At 40.5% G+C, this 24826-nt stretch overlaps 1 protein-coding gene across 3 annotated transcripts in view; it reads right to left on the reverse strand.

Moving 5' to 3' along the window:
- Positions 1–697: 697 nt before the first annotated feature.
- Positions 698–24826, reverse strand: part of atf7ip (activating transcription factor 7 interacting protein) — a 34643-nt gene continuing 10514 nt past the window's right edge. Inside the window, exons 2-15 of one of the 3 annotated variants that reach the window (XM_033623984.2) lie at positions 11876–11928; positions 10392–10916; positions 10192–10249; positions 9787–9999; positions 8319–8497; positions 8060–8197; positions 7819–7890; positions 7617–7714; positions 5942–6006; positions 3288–3953; positions 2901–3002; positions 2705–2782; positions 2001–2083; positions 698–1613 (exon numbers count right to left, since the gene is read on the reverse strand). In XM_033623984.2, the coding sequence (XP_033479875.1) occupies positions 1155–1613; positions 2001–2083; positions 2705–2782; positions 2901–3002; positions 3288–3953; positions 5942–6006; positions 7617–7714; positions 7819–7890; positions 8060–8197; positions 8319–8497; positions 9787–9999; positions 10192–10249; positions 10392–10910 (2730 nt within the window). In that variant the 5' untranslated portion in view covers positions 10911–10916; positions 11876–11928 and the 3' untranslated portion in view covers positions 698–1154. Of the gene's footprint in view, positions 1614–2000; positions 2084–2704; positions 2783–2900; positions 3003–3287; positions 3954–5941; positions 6007–7616; positions 7715–7818; positions 7891–8059; positions 8198–8318; positions 8498–9786; positions 10250–10391; positions 10917–11875; positions 11929–16189; positions 16227–24826 lie in introns of those variants that run through there. The other 2 variants (XM_033623981.2, XM_033623980.2) reach the window with 2 other exon arrangements.

Here is a 24826-nt window from a genome sequence, read left to right on the forward strand (position 1 = left end):
GTTCTAGACAGGTAAGCAGTTGTTAGCATTACCGGTCATCTACCCTCGTCTTTGCTGGTGCATTGAAGCTTATCTTAACATGTTACTGCCAACTGTTCCATTTCAATAGAATTGGTACACCATTGTTAGGACTGTGTGTCATGTCACCCGCATGCATGTGCAATTGCACGAGATAAACAAACGGGGTCCCACTCATAAGAAAACAGCTTCCTAGCACCACTAGAGGTCTACGCCATCACAGATAACTCAAATTGTAACTACTAATGTTGGCAGTCCTGTGGTTCATCATTGGCTGCCAGATACTATGTAGAGCAGCTGTGAGATTCCTGAGGAAAACAAAGTTGCAGCAGATCAGCCCAATTATGTAGATCACCATGCAAGAGAAATAAAGTCTTGGTTTTTTCTGTGCACAGCGCTGTATATCCATTTGGAACTGGTAAAACACGAGACTTATGTCACAGACATCTTTGTATCCTGTTACCAAGATGGCAATATCTCTGTGGGGCACTTACATTCAAGGTGGAATTGAACCAAATGAATAAAGGTCTGCAATGTAAGATGGAGCCAGACCATTAAGGGCTTGCTAAAAATATGTGGGAAGCGGGGCAAACAACTGAGGGACAGCTCGAATAAAGATCAGTACAATGAACCAAAGAAACGCAAGATGAAATTAGTTACAAAATTAGTGAGCCTAGACTTTAATAAAACCTTTTATTGTGTTTGTCAAAGTCTGGTCGCCAGACAAAACTTACAAAAGTTATCATTCAGTTTCTACCACACATTTATACATTTCTGTGCAATTCTGTGTTTACACGAACAGTCCTGTCACCTATTCTCAAGTAAAGCAAACGACGTCCGAATCAGGGTAACAGGAGACAACAACATAAATATCTGACTTGGTAGAGGGGGCAATGTCATTGAATTATATAGAACAGCTTGAGTCACAGAAAATACATTACATACATTAACCAGACAAAACCAACTGTTTGCCGCTTCAATTCTCCAAGTCAGTCAGAAGTCCAGTTGTTATGTAGAGAGATATTTACAGATACTGTATGTGTTCAATGCACGATATTTGAGTTCCTAACACAAAAAGAAGTAAAGGAAGTCAAGGACTTTTAAATGCAAAAAAAAGGTTTCCATTCCTTAAGTGTTCAGCTAGAGCTGGAACTGGTGACATTTGTGCACTGAGGTTCACAGAAGGAGCCAAAGCGCCCATAGATGTCTTTGGCTCGAACAGCAAAATGATAAGTGGAGCCCGGCTGGAACTGGGTCAGTGTACAGGCCATAGGCAGAGGAAGGGCCTTCACCTCCCCAATCTTCTTCCAATGCTGCTGCGCTGCATTGCTGTTAGAGTTGTCTTGATGGAAGGCATAGAGGTGATAGCTGTCTACAGCTGCACAGGTCCGATCAGTTTCTGCCACACACCAGGACAGCACTATACCGGTCTGGCTTGGCACTAGCTTCAGTTGAGGTTGCTGAGGTGGTGAGGTCCTCTCAGCCTCTGGGGGTAAGCGTGGAGGTGCGGGTGCAGCAGGGAGAGGTGGCAGTGCCATGCTTGAGCCCCGGGTTGGTGTACTAGTGGTTACAGTGCGGGATTTCATTGGAGAGTCCTGAAAAAGAGAAAATTATTGTCATGAATTGTTCCTCTAGCAAAACAGGTTAGACATGATTATGACCACTAATTCTTGATTAATATAAAAAGTACCCAGTAATCGCTCATATAGAAAGTGGGTCTAGAGGAGTGATGGGGAGAGTTTCTCATAGGCTGAGATAAATAAATTCTCAACTTCCAAACAGCTGTCAGATGAAGCTTTTACAGTCAGAAATGTGTTTTAAATTGGTCTACCAGTACCCTTATATGCAACCTTCTCAGGATCCGTAGATTTCACATTTCATAACATGTGCAAATAACAGTTACCAAAGACTTGACATACAAGTTTCAGAATTGGACAACTACATTTGAGCAAAACATGTAAAATGCAGTTATAAATCCTCACCAGTGGGGGGCGGTGGTGGACTGTCAACTGAGGATTGTTAGGAGAGTTCAGATTGCTTTGCGGGGACGACCTTGCTCCTGCACCTGAGGGCAGAGCACACGAAAAAATTACAGATGTATAATTTACATGTAAAACACCAAATATATACACTTAATCACTTTAATTATGTTTTTTTAAATTTATATAAATTTTAAATAAATCATCATCATCATCATCATCATCATCATTATTGTGCCCAACAGCCAGCATTAAGGTTGGAGCCATGATTTAAGTGTTTGTAACATTATCACATGCAGGCACAAAATGATACACACAGGAGAGGTTTTCCTTGTACGCTTTCTCCCAGAATGCCTTTTCTGACAGAAATCTATAATTGTATACTTTTTTTCTAACCTTAACCAAGAGATCCCTTTCTGGTGGAAAGCCCTTGAGGAAAATTTCTCCCAACTGCCAAAATAACTCTTTCATGGGGTGCCGGTGGCTTAGTGGTAGAGCAGGCATCCCGTGTACAAAGCTGTTGCCGCAGTGGCCCGGATTCAACTCCAGCCTGTGGCCCTTTGCTGCATGTCACTCCCCCTCTCTCTCCCCCCTTCACGCTTGTCTGTCCTATACATTAAAGGCTAAAAAGCCCCAAATAATATCTTAAAAAATAAAAATAAATAAAATAACTCTTTCATTCCCTCAATACAATGTGGTGGACTTACTGTTGGGAATGCTGGTGACCGGGTTAGTACGCTGGGTGGGTGAGGGAGCTGCAACAGTGGCATTCTTCACACCTGTCACTGGATATAACAGGAAGTACAAAATAATTAGACAAACAGCCACTTTTCATTACAGAGCATAGTCAGGTATAAAAATCAGTTTTACTGTATGGGGGAGGGAGGTGTCTTTTAACCTTACCTTGTACATCATCATCATCCTCTGTGAGATCGATGACAGAGCCTTTGGGTCGTGCCGCTGGAGCAGCTGCTTTGGATGGAGTGGATCCTGTAGCTTGGTTATCTGAAAAAAAGAGAGGAGAAAAAAAGATAAATGTTGAGATAACTTCAAGAAAAGAAAAAGCCAGCAACACCACACTGCTTTTTTGGCCAAGGAGAAGATGATGTTTCAGGCAACACAATTTACCGGTGATAATAATACACCTCATATAAACTAAGGAAAGCCAAGTGTTAAATCTTAACTTCCCAATCAGACATGTTTGGGACTAGCCAAATGACTAACGACTTCAGTTTTACGAGCTGCTGACTGCTAAAGACAACAGCCATGCCAAGCAAAGTAGACCCCCACCTGTCTTTGATGTCAGAGACGTCCCTTGAGGCGGTCCTGGAGCGGTGGAACCTGTTGCTGCCGGCCCAGAGGTTGCAGGTGAAGAGGCTGAAGACATAGCTCCTGCTACAGACACAGACTGAGCCGGTGTCCTGGCTGTGGTCACGGATACCCCTGCATTGGGTGTGGTTATCGCCCCAGCGCCACCCTGGTACACAGCACGGGCAAGAGAGATCTGGGCAGAGGACATCTGGCCAGTGGAGGCCTGGAGTGCTGGGGCAGTGGCAACAGCTGGGGTAGAGGCTGATGAAGTGGTAGTAACGGGAGCAGGCTTGAGTATAAAAGTAGTGGTGGAAGCAGTGGTTTTGGCCTTGCTGAGTGAGCTGGCTGCAGGCAAAGAGGAGACAGGGATGTTGACCAGCGTGCCTGGCTGGCCATTAGCCATTGATAAAGGCAGCTGGATAAGCAGCGGCTGGCCCGCAGCCACCATGCTGCTCCCGGAGGCTGTCTTTAGCAGCAGGGTGCCTGTGGGGCTCTGAGTAGTGATGCCAGTGGCCAAGGTATTGCCAGCATTAGAGGTGGAGGTGATCAGCTGGAGGATGGGGGCCTGTGAGACCATGGCAGTGGAGGTGGATGTATGGACTGGACCTGTGGCAGAAGCTGGTGGGGCTAGCGGGGCTGGATTTGCTGAGGAAAATAAGAAAATGTTTCAGAATGTAACAGGAAGTTTTACGGAGATTTTAAAATGAAGTGCAGTCTGTGCTCCTCATCTGCTCCTCATTGCTTAGAGGTAACTTCAATATTTTTTGACCTGGACCTGTTTTCCAAAGGTTTTGTGTCTAAGTGACAAATGGGAACAACTATTTCTGAAGTCCAGAACTGAGCGAGACCGGCGCTCCAAAATAAGCTGCAATGCAACCACTCAGGGGCATGTCCGCACCTTAAATTTACGTCCATTATAAAGGTTTGTTTTTGCTACCGACAGGCTCAGATTGGTATACTAAGTGCCTGACAACATTATGGAAAGGATCCTACTGGGACAGACTTTCTTATTGAAGAGTTAGATCCATTTTGTTTAACCAGATACAGCCCCTCAATCACTATCACCAAATCCACCAGACTCAGTTAAACAAGCTGTAATTTTAGCATGTATAGAGACACCGTTAAGGGTTTATTTCAATCAAACCAGAGATGATCATTTTTGAAACAGTGTAAAGACAAACAAAGACGTTTTTTGAGAGGTTTATTTGGTTCCATCAACTTTGAATGAAACACGTTTCATTATGATAAAATTTCTGTTTATTTTAATGGCATCTGGCAGGTTTGCTTATGGTGATTTCACGGCTGTGTCTGGCTAAACAAAAAGGATCTTAATCTCTCACATCTCTCTATCTCTGTATGGATCCTTTCCATGGTGTTGTCAGACTCTTAGATAATAATCTAAGCCTGTCAATGGCAAAAACAAGCACCTTTCTTTCAACATAAATTACCAGAGCGCACATACCCTCAGTGTTTACATTTGGCTGCAGCCCTCTCACTTAATACTGGGAAAACAGGGTCCAGGTTGAATAATACTGAAGTTACCCTTTAAAGTCTGCTAATGGGTGCAGAAAAAAGGAGCAGATTAGTCATCATTATAAGTATCCATTATTTATTGCTTGCAACAGTCATGGCAGGTAAAACCTATCCTGGCATGCAAACAAATTCACTCCCACGCATGCAAACGCTACAGGACACTTAGAGGATAAGATTGGCAGATTTTATGTCCGTCACTGTCAATGAATCCCAGACTAAAACCAACAATGAGTTAGTAGTTGTGGCGGTAGTTGACCGGCGTGGGGGGCCTGGGCACAGATCTTCTGTTAGCACTCGAATTCAGCCAGGAGATCTGATCCTGAACTGCCCCAACTCATCAAAAGGATCAGCAAACTTTCTGTTGCTGCTGTTACACAGGTTAGACCAAGCACTGGTGCTGTGACCCATGGCACTGGGGTTTGCACTGGCTGAATTTGAGTTGCCACAGCTGCTAACTAAAGGTCTGTCTGGGACTGTGTGTTGGTTAGCTAGCTAATTCTCGGCTCATTTGATTTGTGGTCTGATGATGAAAGGAAGAGCGAATCAATGTGCTGCATGCAGCTCTACGATGAAATAAGATTTTAGCCATTGTAAAGAGGACAAAAAAGACAGGAATAAAATTAGTAACTGGTGGACAAGCCAAATCAATCTATGGGAAACACTGAGCTCTGTGCCTCTCGTTCCTAATGTACACTTGTACAATAGTAAACTGATGGGGTTTAATTTTAGCCACAGATTCCATATGTTAAGTGAGAATTAACTGCAGCAGGACAGCGCATATTGAATTAACTCAAACTAAACTGCAGCACCGATGTTAAAGGTAATGAAGGAACATGTCCCTCCATGCTTGGCTACACAAGCAATACTTGTTAGTTGGATCAGTTCATTGTTGGTTTTGGTCTTTTAAGAAATTTCTTTGCACTGTTGGGGGAAACTTCATCATTGAGACAGAACCACATGAACACAGGGAGAACATGCAAACTCCATATGAAAAGAAACAGGACCAAGATTCAAAACCCACAACCATCATGCCTCGGGTTATTCTATTTAAGGTAAGAGACCAACACAACATCCAGCATAAAGGAAAACCTGCTACTCACCAACTGTGCTGGACGGAGAAACAGTTGTTGGAATCTGCTTTACCTCCATGGAAGTACGGACTGGCCTGTTTAGAAAGATTTCTTATGCTTAGAGCTGTTTATGTCCACAAATGGAGGACGACTGAATGTGATTAGGTGCTGACATACCCTTTTATTCAATTTCATACAGTCATATTTGAACAACTTGTGGTGAGATTCCACCTTATAACTGAAGTACATGTCAGAGGTTTTCGTTAAAGCATTTATCAGTGTGTAAGTATAGTTCGTTTTCAAGCCAATTCCACGTTTTGTGTACAAGTCATCAGGTACTCACATCCCTTTCGATATGAAATTCAGTTTCAGTGAACACTCTTGAGAATCTAGGTGCAATGAATGCTATTTAGAAGTAATGTTTTGATCATTTTAATGATGCATAATGACAATTGTCCCAGTATGCTTCTTTTCCTGTATTATGAGACCATCAAAATGACGCATCAGTACTTTCATGATATTCTCGAAAAAATTCAGGTCTTCTCTTCACTCGCAGTATTTCATTGATAACGTCACGAATCTCTCTCCAGCTGTCACAAGACAGTAGAGGGAATCGCTGCTCAATGTACATCCTCATTGTTCTCCTCAAGTTTCCGGGCAGTGCTTCCTTGCCCATTAATCCAACATAGTTGACCTTTGCGACCCATTCACAGTAGATGTCGTATGGGACTAGGTAGCGGAAAATATAAGATGCGTAGCGGTCAGGCCTGGGATTCCCTGAGCTTCTCTTGCAGTTGTGGTACAGCACTTGCTCCAAGTGGGAACTGATTGTGCGGAGTTTTATGTCTGCTCTGCATCTTCCTTCATGATATTCTGCCAGCTTTTTTGCCATGGCAATATGACGTGACATATCTTTGTCCTCTTCCTCCTCTATTTCCTCCTCTTCCTTCTCCTTCTTGACAGACAGTACAGGAGTCTTGCCACCCGAGGGCGCCACTCCCTCTCCGGGCTCCTCAGGCTGCGGCTCTACTGTCTGCCGACGGAGCACGCTGTTGGGAGGAGAGGTGCAGTTTTAACTACACTCTGCACTGCCTGAGGAAACGCTCAGGCTTCACATTGTAGAACGTCACAAGACTCAGGACCTGGACCCACGCGGGGTTACTTTGCAGGTGCAAAACACAGACTGTGTTTGTTATTTCCAAACCAGTCTTAAGAAATATTTGGATGTTAAAAGTTAAAAAGTTGATCCTGACAAACCGAACAAGGGACATTGAATCTTGGGTTTCCAAAACGGTATGGATTTGGAGGATGTAGGGATTCTTTATTCTGTCTATTAGATTTAAATTCAGTCTCTAGTAATTACAGATAGCAACCTGGGACAATGTCAACTATTCATGCTGTGAACGGCTCCGTGTGTAGTACTGGCTTCAGTCCGGTATTGTCACGTTCATACAAAAGCCAAATTATATTCACACAAAATACCAAAGTGCACAGACTGCTGTATGATTAAAAAATAACATGTTTCAATACATCTATACTGTGAACTTTGTCACAGAATGAAATGGTTAAGCAAACTTGTGAGCTTGCAGTGAAGTGATACAAATCACTTCCAAAAAACCCTAAGAACCCAATTTCTATATTAAAAAGTTAACACACATGGTATGGTTGACTGGGATTTAGAGGAGAAATTGCTCTTAACACTTACCGTTGAACTTGAGGGATACTTGCAACAGTTGCAGTCTTGGCAGCAGCAGCAGCAGCATTAGCAGCAGCAGCGGTGGCGGCAGTAGCAGCAGCAAGTGCCTGAGGAAATCAGACAGCATGCTGTCAGAACATTCTTAAGCACAGTCACTTGCATACAAATTGAAAAGGTATTAGCATGTAACAAAAGGAAACATATTTCTTACCTTCTGTTTCCTTTTGTTCTCGGATGCCTGATTGGCCTCTCCAAACTTTTTGGTTAGTCGGTTTATCTTGGCCTAAACAAATGGTGGAGAGAGAGGGACTTAAGATTTGGGCTTTGCAAACTGTGGAAAGTTAATTTAAGCAACTGCTTTACTACACAGTACTAATCAGCCAAAGAGCATTTTACTTTGCTGCATGTGTTTTCCTACAGACATTCACATTGCAGTATTACCATCTACTTACTTGGAGTGTGCTAATGGCGGTTTGGTGTTTGGTGGTACAGTCAATTTTGTCTACTCTGTCCTTCAACTCTTGGAAATGTTTGTCGAAAAAGGTCTGCTCCAAGGCCCTCAACCGTTCTTCTACCAGCTGCTGCACAATCTGGGAAAATCAGGTAAAGGGGTAAAAGTTTAGATTAAGTTATGAAGTATTCACTGGCATCAAAGCAGTTGGCTTAGATTTTAAGAAATCAATCTGTGCTGCAGGATAATTGCATACAAACCTTTTCAAGTTTATGGTGACTGCCAGCCTTTGCAGTGATCTTAAGTTCCAGTTGTGCCTCCAACTCCTCACGCTCCATCTTAGGCCTCTTCCCCTCTCTTTTAACAGGTGATCCATCTTTTTCAGAGCCTACTGATAAAGTGCGCTTCAGTCCCGAGGTGGAGCCCTTCTCCTCTTGCACTGCTCAGGAAACAAAGACAAACACCAACTAGTACCTAATGGTTGCCATTCATTGCTCTATATCTTTTATGCTTTCTGGCACTATTCTGTTTTCTCAGTAAATAAAACATGCAAAACAGATTTCTCAAAGAAAACACTCAAAAAATTACATTATTTTCTAGCAGCAATAATGTAATGTAAAGTACTTGTCAATACAAAATGTTGCCACGTAGTCTTTTTCCCCAAATTGGTAAATTTTGATTTACACTGAAGGTATACTATGCAGGATTGTCAGGTACTCTTGTAAATACATTCGCCCACTAAAGTGAGAGTCAAAGCCAACTCCAGATTCACTCACTTTTGGTGTTCCACCTCGCTACATTAGGATTTTTTTCTTGGACATCTGCTGCTTACAGTCTAGCTACCTTTTAATAAAGCCCTGACATCACTTGAGCACTGTGGGGGTACACACTCATAAATGTCCCATTTATATGAAAATTACACACATTAAATGCATCAATTCTAAGTTAAAAGGAATTGAAACTCTGATTCAGCCTTACAAGTTCTGGTGCCTTGGGATGGTCTCGCCCGTATTCATTACTTTATGCTTAGTTCCTTTCACCATAAAAACTCAAAATCATCAGGAATCATTTTCTGAAGATCAAGGTACATTTTCTGGCTTCAAAGTGCAAACACCTACATCTCCCTTATTTTCTTGATCTTGGTAATACTTGCCAATTAATACAACATAAAAGTGTTCTTAACATCCTTAACGGTTGATTTATTAAACTTACAGACTTGCAAAATATTTTGTAAAATTGTTAAATGAAGCTTGATTTTATCAAAATCAATTTATGAATCACAGGGAGTAAGTTACAGCCTGTCGAAACAACTTTGTTAAGCCTAACGACATCACTCAAGTGACATCACTCGGGAATCTCATTTTGGGATTGTAGACTACAAATCTTTGTGTGGTCATGGAGTTAAAAGGTCAAGGGTATTTACCAGGTATGGAGGATCTAACAAAAGATATTGTTTAAATACTGATTGAAATGGTATCTTATTATCATGTAACACAGCCTTCAACTGCAAAAGAGTCTTTGTGTAATAGAATCATAAAATTTCCATTGCCATCCATTTTGGGGCAACACTGACACACTGAGAACAAGAACATAAAACTGCCTGTATAAAATTTTGACTGATGTCTAATGTGACTAATTTTGGTTAATTTCCTTTGAATTTGTACTAAACTCAATCAATATGGAGCAATTACCCTGAAGCTATCAGGCACAGTGTCCACTCTCTCATACCTGTATTAGATGGTGGAGTGGATGATGGCCGAGATGGCTTTCTTGTTTGTCCAACTTCATTTTTTTCCACTTTGATCTCGACTTTCACAGAGTCCACCTCCATCTTTTCCTCTTTTACTGATGCTTTCTTCGCACCCTCTTTTTTATCCTCCTTTTCTTTTATGTTGTCCTCTTTGATTTCCTTTTCTTGTTTTAGATCCTTAGAAGAGGGAGCTGGATGAGACGGGGAAGGACAAGGAAGAGAGGAATCAGTGGTAGTGGGAGATTTGGGGGGAGATGGCTTTTCATCTTTCATTTTGGCTGTGGAGGCCCCAGAGTCCTTGGCCTTTGTAGTGTCACTATCTGTATCCATTGGTTCTGTGCAGTCAGATACTGGAGGTGGTACAGGCGAACATGGAGCCAAACCTTTAACAGAATCCTTCAACAAATCCACAGCTGGGTCCTCTGTAGTAGTCTGAGCCTCCTGAGGAAGAGCAAAATTAAACATTGATTAGTTAAAAGGTTCCTGGACTCTCAGTCTATCCACACTTTAGCATTAACCCTGGCAGTCTGAGCAAATCCGCTATATGTCATTAACAATTTCCTAAAAAATTCAAAGCATTTACCTCTTTCTTTTCCGTTTCTGGAGTCGCCTCAGTGTCTGTTTCCTGGTTTTCCTTGGATTCTGTTGAAGCTGGTGTAACAGACTCCTTCGGTGAGGAAGATGGCAAACATTTCTTCTCCTCATTCACCTCTTCGTCCTCCTCCTCCATCTTTTTAAGTTCAAAGTTCAGAGAATGGAATGGTGATGCCGGAGAAGTAGGAGTTTCTTCCTTTTCTTTTGGACTTTGTGAAGAAGCTGGGGAAGGGGATAGATTTAGGGACAGGAAAGGAGCAGGAGAAGCAGGGGATGTAGCTTGTGGGGAGTTTGAGTCCGAGATGTTGTTTTGCTCTTTGTCCCCCGCTTTTTGTCCATCCTCTTTGTGTGTGCCGTTCATTAGGGGTGGCGGAGAAGTGTCAGACAAACCTGGAGCTGCTGTCAACAGAGTGCTGTGAAGACTCTCCAGTTGCTGTCGATCACTGATCTTCATGGTTTTCCTAGCACGGAAAATCTTCTTCTTCTCCTCAGTCACAACAATTTCCATTGCTGTCTGTGGAGTGACAAGGAGAGATTAGATGCTATCAAATGGCATGATGCATATGGGAAAGATCTACAAACCGTAGTGATAGCTGCAAGAGTAAGCAGCACAGCCTCTTCCGCTTATGAACCTGTCCTGGACGTTACGCACTGCATAGTAAAGAAATGACTGCAGAGTTTCAGAGCAAACACTAGAGGTCACTGTAGAGCCCTATGGCTTTCCTGTTTGTTCTTTTCTAGAGGGTTCTTCTTTCACAGAGATCTGCATACCTAACTGTTTGGTTCCCCAACAGCCTGTTTCTTTACTAAAATTTGACTCAGTACCCAAGCCAAATCAGAAAGATCCTGACTGCCTGATTACACATTGCTCTATCTGTCCTGCAGTGACAACAGTGAAGGTGCAGCTCAGTAAGCCAGAAGGACTTTTGCCTGTCAGTCAGAAAAAGCTTTAACTGCTATGACAAATGCCCCTTTACTTAATTTTCCTATTTAAACCATGGATTTCATGTTTACCTAAGTCCCGATCCAGAGAACAGAAATGACATTGAAGTTAATAGCAGCAACCCAACCTTCCTCCCATCCCCCCACGTTCCTATTGGTTCAACCCTCAGCGAATCAGAGCGGACGGATCGAGGCTGTGTTGGCAGCAGTAAAGAGGTTATGCAAAACCTGAAGGATTTTCCGTACATAGTTCTGACTGTTGCACACATTGTAGTGTTGAAGCTAGTTGTCATATTTCATATGTATTCATTTCATTTAGATTCATTTTATATGCATGCATGTCTGTAAAGATTTAAACTTCTATTTATGGGAGTCAAACACAATTAGAAATGCATTAAAGCTCTGTGCTGCAGGAGACTGTGCTTGGCTGCAGTAAAATTCTCATTTTACATTCAGTAGCAAAGAGGAAATGTGTTATGATATTAAATAATGCGGTGCATGCACTAATTAAATCATCTATGAATAACTCACCTTCACCCCGAAAGGCTCCTAGTCATGGATTTACCACAGAATTCTTCGTCAACCTGAGGAAAAAAAAAAAAGACGTATTTTTTACTGAATGTTGTATTGTTGCTTGAAACTTGGGAGGCAACATCAACTATGTATGAAATCCATAGACCATACAAATGAAAGCGTAACCCTAAATTTAGGTCCTCTGAATTAAGCAGTCTATCTCCATCCCTGATGCTGTAACTGAGCTCTTGGCTTCAAAATGAGACATCTGTAAGGTTACTGCAAATTTCATCAAACTGGAGGTACAATTATGTTGATGACAATGAAGTATATCCACATTTAGTAAGAACTGATTGACCACGCATCTGGATACAAAAAGCTAGTATATATCAAACAATGATGAGATTCCTGAGAGCCATGTTGTTACATCTGAATGTTACTACAGTCATACTTCACCTTGTTAACACATCTTTACAAAGGGATAATTTCTTCCTACTTTATGTCACATTTGTGCAAGTTTTTTTTTTACAGTTTTATTTTGGCAAAAAATGTTTTTTTTTCCCCAAACAATTAAGACATGATTATTTCATACAGTTGATGCACATTCCTATTTAGCATTAGTATTAGGACAAAGCGTATAGGATCAATGTACAAAAAACTGTATCAGCTGATTAATAAGCTATTTGCAGGCAAGACGGCAAGAGAACCCAATTAGAAACATGACATGCCGACCAATCAAACAAAGACGTGGCGAAGAAACAGATTCACAGGAAACTGGAAACTATTTTGCCAGCACAACGGACAGAGAGAGGCATGAAACTGCAGAAAAGAGGCTTTCATACATTTTCCCACCCCATGTTTTAGTGAAGGTGAGCTCAAGAATACGCAGCCACAGGGATTCATTTTTCTGTTAAAATGCTGACTGCGTTAGTGAGATCCATCAGTCTGTTAACATAACTCTAATGCTGTCACAAAAAGCAGTCATATTCTAATGGTAGATACTGTATGCAGGTAAATGTCTCTATTGCTTGCAGTGCAGGAACAGAACGCAAAGCCAGTTATCATATAAGTAACCTTTAAAATCTTATCTCATGAGAGCAAGCCGCTTCAGTTTTACGCTGTAAAGTTGGTTAGCTCTGTTACTGCATTGCTGACCTGCAAGACTGCAGCTGACACAACCACCTGAAAAGGCCTCCTCCTCCAACAATGTTTAATTTAGACATGTGTATTTTGCCACCTGGCAGGCTGTCACATGTACATGGAAAAATGCAACTCCACTAGGAGACTGATCTGGGCCGAGTGTACACTTTACAATGTAAAACTGAGCAGCACTCTGACATGCTGGCGCATACGCACAACACTGTAAGTCAGTCCTATTCTGCTTTCATATCAAAAACCATGCTTCCTGTAATGATAATAAACTCCTGATTGTAGAAACAAGTGAGGAGATATTTTGTCAGAATTTCTTTCAATTTAACATGAGAAAAGCATCACGCCAAAAGTCAGCATAAAAAAATAAATAAAAACAAACAAATATAGAGCGGTATAAGTTCACGATCACTGGTGCACTTCACATTCCAGTGTTATTGCACACTGCGCAGAGCACAATATCCCCCCTCCCCCATCAGACGGCCTCATTTACTGCGCCTGGATTCTGTGCAGAACTCAAAATGGCCGTCAGCCCTGCTGTTTGCTGCCAGACTGAGCTCTCAGTAGCTAGCTGAACTGGATTCTCTATCAGACATCAGGTTGCAGCACCACCCTGCTTAATCACAATTTTACTATCAGCCTGATGTTTCAGCAAGTTGGCACAGTAAACAGGATGTAGAATTTTTCAGAACATTTAACAAAAATGTTACATAAACCAAAATTAAACATTATTAAATTGTTTATTTTTTTCCCCATTCGTTCAATCTATCAACTCCTGTAATACATGCTACAGCTACTCCTCAGCCATTTTAATTGCACTGGGTGACTGTTTTAATATTAAGGCAGTTATGGTTTAAGTTGTGTTTTTTATAGTTTATACATTATATGTACATAAACTATAAAATCACTGTGTTAGTGAAATAACTCATTCTCTTTTTTTCCATCTTCTAGAAAGCTCATTAGCCCATATTTAGAAATGAGGCTATCGTGAGCTAAGTCAGTGAGTGCACTGCTGAACGTGACTAGGAGAAATGCAGAAAACAATCATTACATGTGTCAGATGAGTATGCACACACTGGGTGTGGCATTTGCTGCGCACCTCAAAAGCTACATCATTTTTTTTTTTAAAAAGACAGAGATACACATAGATTCAGACTTGTGCTTAAACTCTCAGGATAGCTTGACAAACTCAGAGGATTATCAATTCCCAGATTGTATTCCCTGCCCAGACAAACTGATGTCTCTGAGGTGATCTGAATTTACACCCGATAATGCTGTTACAGGCAAGTCATGCTTGTTTCCTGTGGTACTATCCACTGACTGCTGACTCAAAACATTAGGCAGACTTCCATTATGTCTCAGCCTTTTGGTAAAAAAAAAATCATGCACCTTCTGTGAAATTTAGGTCCCGCAAGATGGCATGTAAGTGGAGTCGACAATCCCAACATGCTCCAGTTTCACTGCGAAGAAAAGAGGGCTTACACAACTTCCAGCACATTTTAATAATTAAAAATATTGCTTGACTTGATTGTGTTTATTGTCATGTACTTGGTAAGCAGGCTACCATACATACGAAGGAATTTTCCACATACCCCTTTATGTGACGCTAGAGGCATCAACAACAGGAGACAAGGAGAAATGTCTACCTCTCTCTCTCTCTGGATTTTAACAACTTTGATCCTTGTAGTCTCAGAACGTTGCTTCTGCAAGAAACTTTTTTAACCCAAGGTGACTAGCCATTGAGTTAGTTGCTGGTTAAATGTCACAAAGTCACAGTGATTCTGTCAAACTAGACATGTAAGTCTCTTTAACTCCAAATAACTAGAAGATAGGGTGACTAGGGATTCAGTCCTGCAGCGGAAGGACTCAAGTTTAAGCCTCTGTGACACCAAGCAAACAAAAAACTTTCCTCACAAGAACATCCAAACGGTCTCTTTCAGGCTAAAGTATCACATACTGGATCAAATGTGGAAGATGCTACCATAATTCCGCGGTTTATCTTGCTCATCAAATCTTGTCCAACATGATCCAAAGCTGTTAAGAAGACAATGGAAAAGTTGATCATAAACCCAAAGTGCAAGTCATATCTTGTTGGAATGCAGTACATGGACATGCATGTGCAACTTGCCAAAGCATGTTGGCCTCCCCAGTACAGGATCCAGACTGTGATACATGATTTAAATAAATCACTTCTCTCTGATACTACTTATTTATACGTATGTAACTGGTTGACAAATTAGACAGGTTCTGGTACACATGAAAGCACCAGCTTTTAAAAATGCATCACTGAGCTCCATTGAAACACTGGAACTAGAACAGTGACTGTGTGTTAGCAAGTACAGCAAGTGGGCCACTAAGAGCTAAAAACAATTCAAGAACAATTTTGCAGGCGCACTATGGCTCTAACATGTTTGAAAACTGTACTTGCTTCTATAATTAGTTTGTGTCAGGAATGATGAGATGATGCCAAGATTCTGTTCAAAGCTTTCTGCCCCAACGGGAAGGACATAAACAACAGCAAATGACCACCTTGGTCCTGATTACAAAAAATAATTAAACAAATAATGTTAGCAATTGAACTGCTAACTGGACGAATGCAATGGTTTTTAGCAGCTGGATAGCGCTGCATAAAGTTTAAAGATACAAATTAAAAGTAACTGCCATAACAATAGTAAGCGAGATGCTTTACACCTTTGTGGAATCCGTGGGAGTCACATTATTGAACAACTATAAATGTGTTGACAGTGCTATAAATACATACAAGTACACAAGCGTGTATGGACACCGAACGTGAATGACTCACGTTAACAACTTTCGTTACTGAGCCCAAAGATGTGAGTGCGACCAGGTACAAATGTTTAAAAAGAACGCGCACTCCTGGTGTCACGCACTCTGCTGCAACTAACAAAATGCTTACTGACATCGGCTACATTTGTCTCCTACTTTGCAAGAAACTGAAATATAAAGAATGTCCAAAATGAATGTTTCCTGTTACAAAAAACCACCCCAAAAACATAAAAAAACATAAACAAGCCAAAACCCTGCCTTCTTCATCTAGCTTACTGCCCTTGAGAATTAACCTTAACCTTGAGAAGAGTGTGAAGCTGCAATGACAAAAACTGAGTTAGACTTAAATGACAGAGAGAAATGTTAAACATGCTTTAAATACAAAGAAACATGAACCTTTAGCAGGAGGTGTGGGGATTGAGGCCTTCCATGTATTTGTTGATTGTGGGAGCTGGGTGAGTGGCCTGAGAAGAACATTAAAGGAAGGAGGAGGGGCTCACTTAGGACTAGTCCATCTTGTTTCTTGCAGGGGTATGTTCTAAAAAGGGTGTGAGGCCTACATGTCTCTATAATGAGCATTAATCAAACCCTTTCAAAAGAACAGTCAGTTCAAAGCTCCTGACACAGCAGTCTGCCATTAAGTAAACCCAAAAAATAAAATGCATATTTTTTTATGTCTGATGATTCCCAGTAAGTGCATGATATACTTGAAGGTCCCACAAATACATACAAATCAAATCTTGTGTCTACAACATTTTTAACTACAGCGTGGTGATTATCAATACTAACACTAGCTAGCACCGCACAGACAGAGGGGAAGTACACTGCACAGACTGTTGCTTAGCAACACCCATCCCCCAACTCTAGCACAAACTAGACCACAGTATGGAAAGCTACAGCCAGCACAGACTAAACCATTCTGACAAAGGGCAGGGGGGTGACTCTGCTTTCTAAAATAACACCATAGGAAAATCAAAGTAAGTGACAAAAAAGGGTAAGGGAAAACACTGTAGCTCACAGAAATGCTACTGGAGTGCAGAGGTTGACCTTAATAATTTGTTGAGTGTTCACCACCTACTGGGTTGAAATGTAAAGCTGTGTTTCAAGCCATCATTTGCATGTCACTGTTTTCCTCTAGTGCTACAATAGTTAATTTTCACCACACTCTCACAAAAGACAAAATTAGAGTTTATTTAAAACTGTGCCAGGGTTTCTTTCAGTGAAATGTGTATTGTCTTCCCTGATCTGTCTTCTGACAGATTTTGTCTGAACTGCGTATGCGGCATGGTCACTTGAGGTACCGTGTGCAATAAACTGAGCACTTGCTGCGGCTGAGCAGAGTACCACGTTAGCCTCAGCCTACTACTATGTCTCTAATGACCTGACCACTGCGGACCAGAGCTTACCCAGGATGGAATATGATCTCACATATCAGCTCTCTTATAGATCACGGTAAAGGCTAACAAGATTCTGCTGTTAGTTGAACTGCTGAAAAAGCTAACTAATGAGGAGGTTAAATAATATCAGAAAATGCTTTGTCTGACAAGCTAGGTTATCAGGCCCTGATAGAATACATTTGACAGTCTACATTTATCTAAACACTCACTATGACTAGTTCAACTTGTTTTAAACTCTGGAAATACGAATAGTGATCCCCTTCTGGTTATGATGACTCTTGTTTTTTTAATGGTGAGGTAAGCCACTGTATCTCAATAGTTTCAAGCAAGAACTGAGGAAAATCAGTGGCTTTGATGGTTTTACAGTTTGCTTTAATGTTTCTATTTCTTAAAACAGCACAAAACCACATCCTCCTTTATCCTCCAGAACCATCCTGCTACACATCCTTGCATCTTCCATGAATGTCACTTGCTCTTACTCCACTGTCACCACTTAGGGGGAAAAAAACAAGACAGAATCTCAACAGAGAATGTCTATTTTTGACTTTATGAGTGCAAAAAGTAGCCTTAACGGTGACCAAACAGAGAGTTTGCAATATCCTCTCAAGCAGCTCTATCACCCAGTCTAGCAGAGTAGGTTTTAATAGAAGCAAATTAGATGAAAACAAAACTGAAAACTCAATGTTCAACAAAATGTTGATGAAAAACATGTTTTTAAAATGATGAAAAGATCCCCTTAGAGAGAAGGGCTTGAAAATCTGGGGCAATCCATTAGAGGTTAGATTAATAATTTGTTGATCTTATCAATGGCCCACATGGTTAAACAGCCAAAGAAAAGGTCAACGGTCTACCATCTAACTAAAAACTCTGATCTTTTTTTACAGCAACTATGCCCTCTTAAAGGTCTATCTGTGGTTAACAGTCACAAACCAAATAGCAGAAAACCTCTTATTAGATGTGCCATCAAACAATAACCAGTTAAACACATACAAAACAAATGAAGCCACTTTTAACATAACAAAGCAGCACAACATGCACTTTAGTCAGGGCCTAGCTAGCGGCGCACAGCCAGCGCTAAATTGCACACCAACAGCACTCAACGTAGAGGCAGCTGCACCCACCCTCCCCCATCTCTCCTTCTCTCTCCCTCTCTCACACACATACACACACAAACACTCTCTCTTTCTTTCTCTCTCAGCTCTCCAAGTCAGACACGGACTCAACCATTCTGATGGGGGGAGGGAGTGAATGGGGGTGGTGCGATAAAAACAAAAGAGATAAAATGAAGTACTCAAGTAATGGAACAGTCAAAGGGCTGTGACAGATTTGCTAAATAAGGGCTAGGAGTTTCATTTTCTTGGGTTTTCACACAACAAGTGAAATACTAACGCAAGTTTTATTTCGCTCAGATTTTTTAATATAATTTCTTAAAACAAGTCAATATAAGCCAGACTAACACTTTTCTCAGAAACATTAATGCTTTTTTATAATTAACTAAAATAACCACATTGGAGATAGAAAGATTATCTCAGTTTATTTATTTTTTTGTTAAGCACTCTTCATCTGCAAGCAAGAAAAATCGCTTTTTAGTCACTCAAGTCTCAGGCTAGCTGCGCACAGCAAGTAACTAGAGCACAGCATGACACATAAGCAGCCTCTATCCGCCCAGCCTCTCCCAGAGCAGGGAGGGCTGCTGTTAGGACTGAACCATTCCAACACGGGGGTGGCTCCTTACTCAGGAGGAACAAAGAACACCCACCTAAAAACTGAAAAATCCCCTATTTTTTGTGCATTACTATTAATCTTATTGAAGTTTGCACTGCTGGATTTCATGGATTTTTCACAAAATACATTATTTAAAACAATTTCCTGATTTGACTGGTTTAGACTCAAAATAGAAAAATGTTTTGCTGAAGAGGTTCTGCACTGTAAATGTAATGTGTAATTACAATGAACTTTAATTTGACACCTTCATCTGTCTTCATCAAAAGCCCTATTGTGAGAGTAAATAAAACCTTGCCATGCGTTCTTTGCCCAGCCCCCCTTTCTGATACTAAACACAAAATGGCCACCAGCGCTGCTGCAAGCAGCATGCTGAGCACAGGCTTGAGCAGCTCATATAACAAACTCCGCCTCCAAAAAAAAAAAAAAAAAAAGGAAAAGAAAAAAAAAAAACGACTATCTGCAGAAATCTCCATACTCATACATGGATCTTGGGGGAAAACTAAAAAAACTTACTTCTAAAACAGCAAATGTGATTTAATGATTTCAAATAATGTTATCTCAACATGTCTTTGTGAGTCTTTGTGACCACCTCTATACCCTGGGTTAGAGTTTCACTGTTGTTGCAAAGAGCCCACATGCCTGTCACTTTCAGCAGGAACACCATAAGCCATGGCTGGTGGGTTAACAAAACCAATTTCTTCCATTTTTCATCTCACATCAATTCAGAGCTAAACTGATAAATGTTTGATGAACTTATGTCTAGATAACTGGATATTAAAATAATTTTGTTCCTCCCGGCTGCAGTTAGTGCTTCAACCAATATGCCAAACAGTGAACCTGACACTTAGCTGTCCTCAACTGTCACTTACAGGGGATGCTGTCAGTCCTGATTTAAAAAAAAATGTTAACAGCAATCTAATATTAGAAATCTTCTATAGAGGCTAAATACTGAGTGTGAAAAAAAGATGTCGCCACTGAGAGCAGAGCCTGCATTCCAACATTACTGCGCACAGTGCGCAGTCTTCCCCTCCCCCACTCTCACCGCCTGCATCTGGATTCACTGAAACTCAAAATGGCCACCTGGTCTGCTGAGCACAGCTACACAGAGCCCTTAGAGCCTGCTATATCTAGCACAACATCTTATGTTGCGGCAGCACAACGTCTTCTAAAGTATTTTTTATTTGCATAATTCTCACCAAGACATTTAATTTCAGTTGATGGACTTACTAGAATATTTAGCTAAATGAATCAAGAAAATTTCGCACTATTCTCCTAAAGCACGTAGTCTACCTATGAGGCTGTTGCACCTATCTGAGCTTCACCCTATTAAACTGTTTGCACAGAGCCGAAGCAACTCATACATCATCACATTCAGTTGCTGTAACTGTAAAAACTGTTTTTATTTCCTATGTAGAGCATTAAATCTGTATCATTATTATTATAATTATTGTGATACTGATTTAATAAGTATATTGTTCAGGCTGTTTCTCAATACATGCTAAAAAACATGATTACAGTCAGACTACTCTCCATTGTTATTCTTTTAATACATTATTTTACCCAACACCTCTTGGCTACAAGCAGTGATTGTGTAATCAGGAATGGTGTCTTTTCTGAGTAATGTGGTTTCCGATCACAGTCTAAACACATGTGAGTCAGGTGGAAACTCTAAATAGCCCAGAGGTGTGAAAGTGAGTGTGGATGTGTTTGTCTGTATAGATATTAACTCTGTGACGAACTGACAAGCTGTACAAAGGATACTCTGCCTCTCCCCTAATGCATACAGGAAGAGGCTTCAGTGCCCAGAGTAAGAAGATTCAGAGAAAGAAAGTGGACACACTTAAATGTAAATTCCCACAAGCAGTATAATGCACTAATTCAAAACTGTTAAAGAAATGAATAAATAAAATGTGGTTATTGTATCTTAGTGAAATCACAATTTTCACGGTGGTGCATAAAAACATACTAAAAGTTCATTGAAAGGGAAAATTTGTTAAGCAGAAAATATTTTCAAGAGAAACATTAACTTACCGGATTTTCACTGTAGTAATACATTCTAGATACGCTAGCAAGTGCTAACGAGGCAGGCTGTCCGAGACACCATTTACGGCCTGCAGTAAATGCGTACTGAGAAAACGAACTGCAATCGAATGTTGCTGGACCACAAAAAGTAGGCTATGAGTGTAAATGCACCCAAAATACATTGAGGATGGATTGTGATCTGTTCGGCCAAAACACCTCCAGAGGTGGTCAGGGTCACACTATAAACAGAGTAAATGCAATTGAGTTTCTAGTCCATCAACAGCAACTATGTGGGCAGAAATAAATTATCGTGTGAAACAAATCAGTGGAGTAGCCACCATTAACCTGTTTGTGAACTAAACTACTAACAAGAAAGCAGCAAGAAAGCATATGGACATTCAAGGAACTCGTGGATGGACTCAAGACGGGACTACAGTGTCTGCTTTCAATTTGGTCTGACAAAAGGACCAAAATTTGGCAATTCATATCACAACCAAGCCATTTATGAAGCAATAGCCAAGCAAATAATAAAGAATAGCTACAGATGGTTCTGATTAAATGTAATCAGGATAAATCATATCTAGATACAATCTGGATACGAGACACATTTTTTTACAAGGTGTAAGGTCTGATGGTGTTTTCACACCGATTGCAAAGCAAGCATTTCTCCGACTGATATTACAAACGAAGTCAATGCAATGATGCAAATAGAAGCAAACTCACAGCAGGCAACATGAATGATGCAAACACGCAAAATTTTTCCTATTTGCGAAGTTGAAACTTTTTCAATTTGCATGACTCACAGCCGACGAATACATGAAAATTTTGCGCTATTAGCGCATTCTTGTAAGTTTAATCTTTTAACTTGGGCGAGCCGTTCACAAGATGCTCTGTTGCAGAAACCTATTAGTGTTGAGATCTAGTTGAGATTCTCCTAATGTTACAATCAGAAATGGAGGACAAACTTAATGTCGCAGTCTGTGGGCACGTGGAACTCAACATTAGTATTATAAAAAAAAAAAGAGTGCTCGAGGATAAGTGAGTGAAGCCTTAGGACCACATGATAAGCTATTTTGCTTAGGTGCGTCTTAGCATATCGCTCTGAGTAATTCAAGTTGCTTTTTTATTGTAGCAGATTAACAACGGAATAAGTGAAGCAGTAGGCTCTGCCTTAAAAAGTATGAAAATACTTTGAGTTGTAAAGTACAGTTTGTACTTTACTACGAACCAAGTCTGCCATTAGCCAACCTTCAAGCAAGTAAAACAAGACAAAAATTCGCTTTGCATTTGGTGTGAAGACAGCATTTGTCTGTAGGTCAATAATCAATAATAAATATAAACACAAAGTAAATTGCCTGCCGAAGTAAATTATAATCATACAATTCAAAATCCTGATGAAGTGTAATAGCTCCCATTTCACTTGTTCCCATTTCACCTCATATAAATCTCACTCATGTCCTGCAGAAAACTTAACACAATCCCAAAACATCCTGCTGCTTCCCCATATGATCAGACAGTTTTTATCTTTGCTATTTTTGGAGCAAAGACTTTGGGTTATTATAAGCAGGAGCTGATTATTGATCTTTCCTGCGACGTTGCTTCTTGTATATCTGTCTGTAACCCGTTGTCCATTCAGGGTGGGTATTTTCCCTCCAAATGTTATAGACACACCACTTAATCATAGCAGCTACATTAGTTAATCTCTTGCCTCTACCTCAGGCCACTGTAAAATAATATGAACTCTAATAGTATTTTAAAGAGAGAATTGACAAATGACAGATTGAAAGGGTGAACAATTCAAACATGCAAAAAATATCATTGTCAAAGGAAAGTTATCTCAAAACATGGTTAACCTGTTCTGCAATAGTATGAAGGCACTGCTTCTTAGGCTACCATTGCCCAAACAGTGTACGCGTGATTTCTTTTGGGTTTTTTCTTTTGAATAAATGGAGACTAGCAAGAGCTGGACAGAAGGAAATGAGGGAAGAAAAATAGGGAGGGGGAGGGGGAGGGCAAAACCAGGAGTTTCCATGAGAATCAAGCAAAGCACATGGTGATTCTTTTGCCATGCCCTACTGAGGGAGGCTCCTGTCATGGCTACAAGAAAAGTCAATGAATGTTGATTGACATACTGCAGAGTAAAAAACACACACCAGGCGCATGTTAAAGTAAGCTAGGTAACCTAGGTAATAATAATACTTTTGGTTAATTGCAGGACTGAACTGCATGCAGTTACTCCCTCCTTTTTCTGGCACAACTCTAATAACCTAAAGACAATCTTTAAAGTAACTACAGTTTAAATCAGATCGTATGAGCTATAGCTAGCACCACAGAGTCAGAGCTGAAGTCCTCAGCCTTACACAGAGCGCCAATTCCCCTCCCCCACACCAGCAGTCTGCTCCAGTCTGGAGTTTTACAGCCAAGCATGGACTAAACCATTGCAGCAGAAGGGTGTTCTCACAAACAAGGGAGGGAGCTAGAGAGGTGAATGACAAATTTTAAGCTCTCTAAGCAATTGTAAATCTGTTTTAGAAGTTCAAAACTAAATTAGCCTATGTTGAGCATGACAATACTCTTGAATGAATTCTAGTTCTCCTAAATTTGCAGAGAAGCCTGGCCCTGAAAGAGCAGCTCATTCTCCCTGAGCTACTCGATCAAATTTTATTTCTGTCACTGTAGCAACAACACCACCTCTTATGTCTAAACATGGCACATTTCTCAGAAGTCGAGGCAAAAATTCTACTGTCTTTATGGAAGGATAAATCCAACGCTTTAAACTGCTTTTTTCCTCTCAGCCAAAAACACTCATTTCAGACTGAGTAGAAAGTAGCTAGGAGAAAAATAGAGATTGTTTTCTGTGATAAAGCTGGCATAACAAACAGCTAACATTTCCTGGGCTTAATGATTGAATTAGTCAACAAGCTAGCTACTTGACACTTTCCCCTCCCCCACTCCTTTCCCTTTGATAGATTGCTTGCAGTGCTACAGCACAAAATGGCTGCTGCTGCTGTACGCACTTAGAGCAGGAAGAATCCCTTTTATCATGAGCACAGCTGAATTGCACTGCCTGTGACTGCACTGTTACTCCGCTTAGTTAAAAATACTGCTGCTTTTCCATCTGCTGGTTTGCTCTCTTTAGGTTTTTGATTCCTTTTGATCTGCAAATGGGTGACATATCTTAATCTTTTGTTCAGCCTGAAATGTTTATTTCTATCATATATTATTTTATGTCTCTGTATTACTTCCATGTTCTACATAATAATAACAGTAACCATTATTATCATTACAAAATCATTATAAATATTCATAAAACAACTTCAGTATGACCTTTTAGTTACATTCATGACCTTTTTCGAGGCAGTTACTTAAATGGCTAAATGACATGTTCGCTAGGCTGCACCAGAACATCAATCCACAATTATTTTATACACTACTGACAAAACTCATCCAAAACATTATTTAGTTTAAATGAATTTCTCATCGTTTTAAATGCATCTTTAAGAAAGTTTCTCTAACCTCAGAGTTTCATTGGCCATTCATTTTATGCCATGCTAGAAAAATTTCAAGGTGGTTTAAATAATGCCCTATAGAGTGGTACAAGGATGACGTTTTCTTTGGAAGTTAACATTGCCCTGGTTCCCCCATTTAAAAGCAAATGGGTTTGTCCAATTGGATTTTAGCTTGTTGCAGAAAATAGGATAAGGGGCAAACAAAAGTTTATGATACTTAAATATTTTGTTCAGCAAGATAATCTCCACAAATAAACACCTTTCCTTTTTTTAATGATTCTTTTAAGCATAAATGCAATCCACAGAAGTAAAACGCTAACGTTAGCCTAAAAACAAAGTACACTACAGTCGCATTACTTATCGTCACCACCGTAATGAGA

This window comes from Epinephelus lanceolatus, chromosome 3 (assembly GCF_041903045.1).
Source record: "Epinephelus lanceolatus isolate andai-2023 chromosome 3, ASM4190304v1, whole genome shotgun sequence".
In the NCBI taxonomy this organism is placed as follows: domain Eukaryota; kingdom Metazoa; phylum Chordata; class Actinopteri; order Perciformes; family Serranidae; genus Epinephelus; species Epinephelus lanceolatus.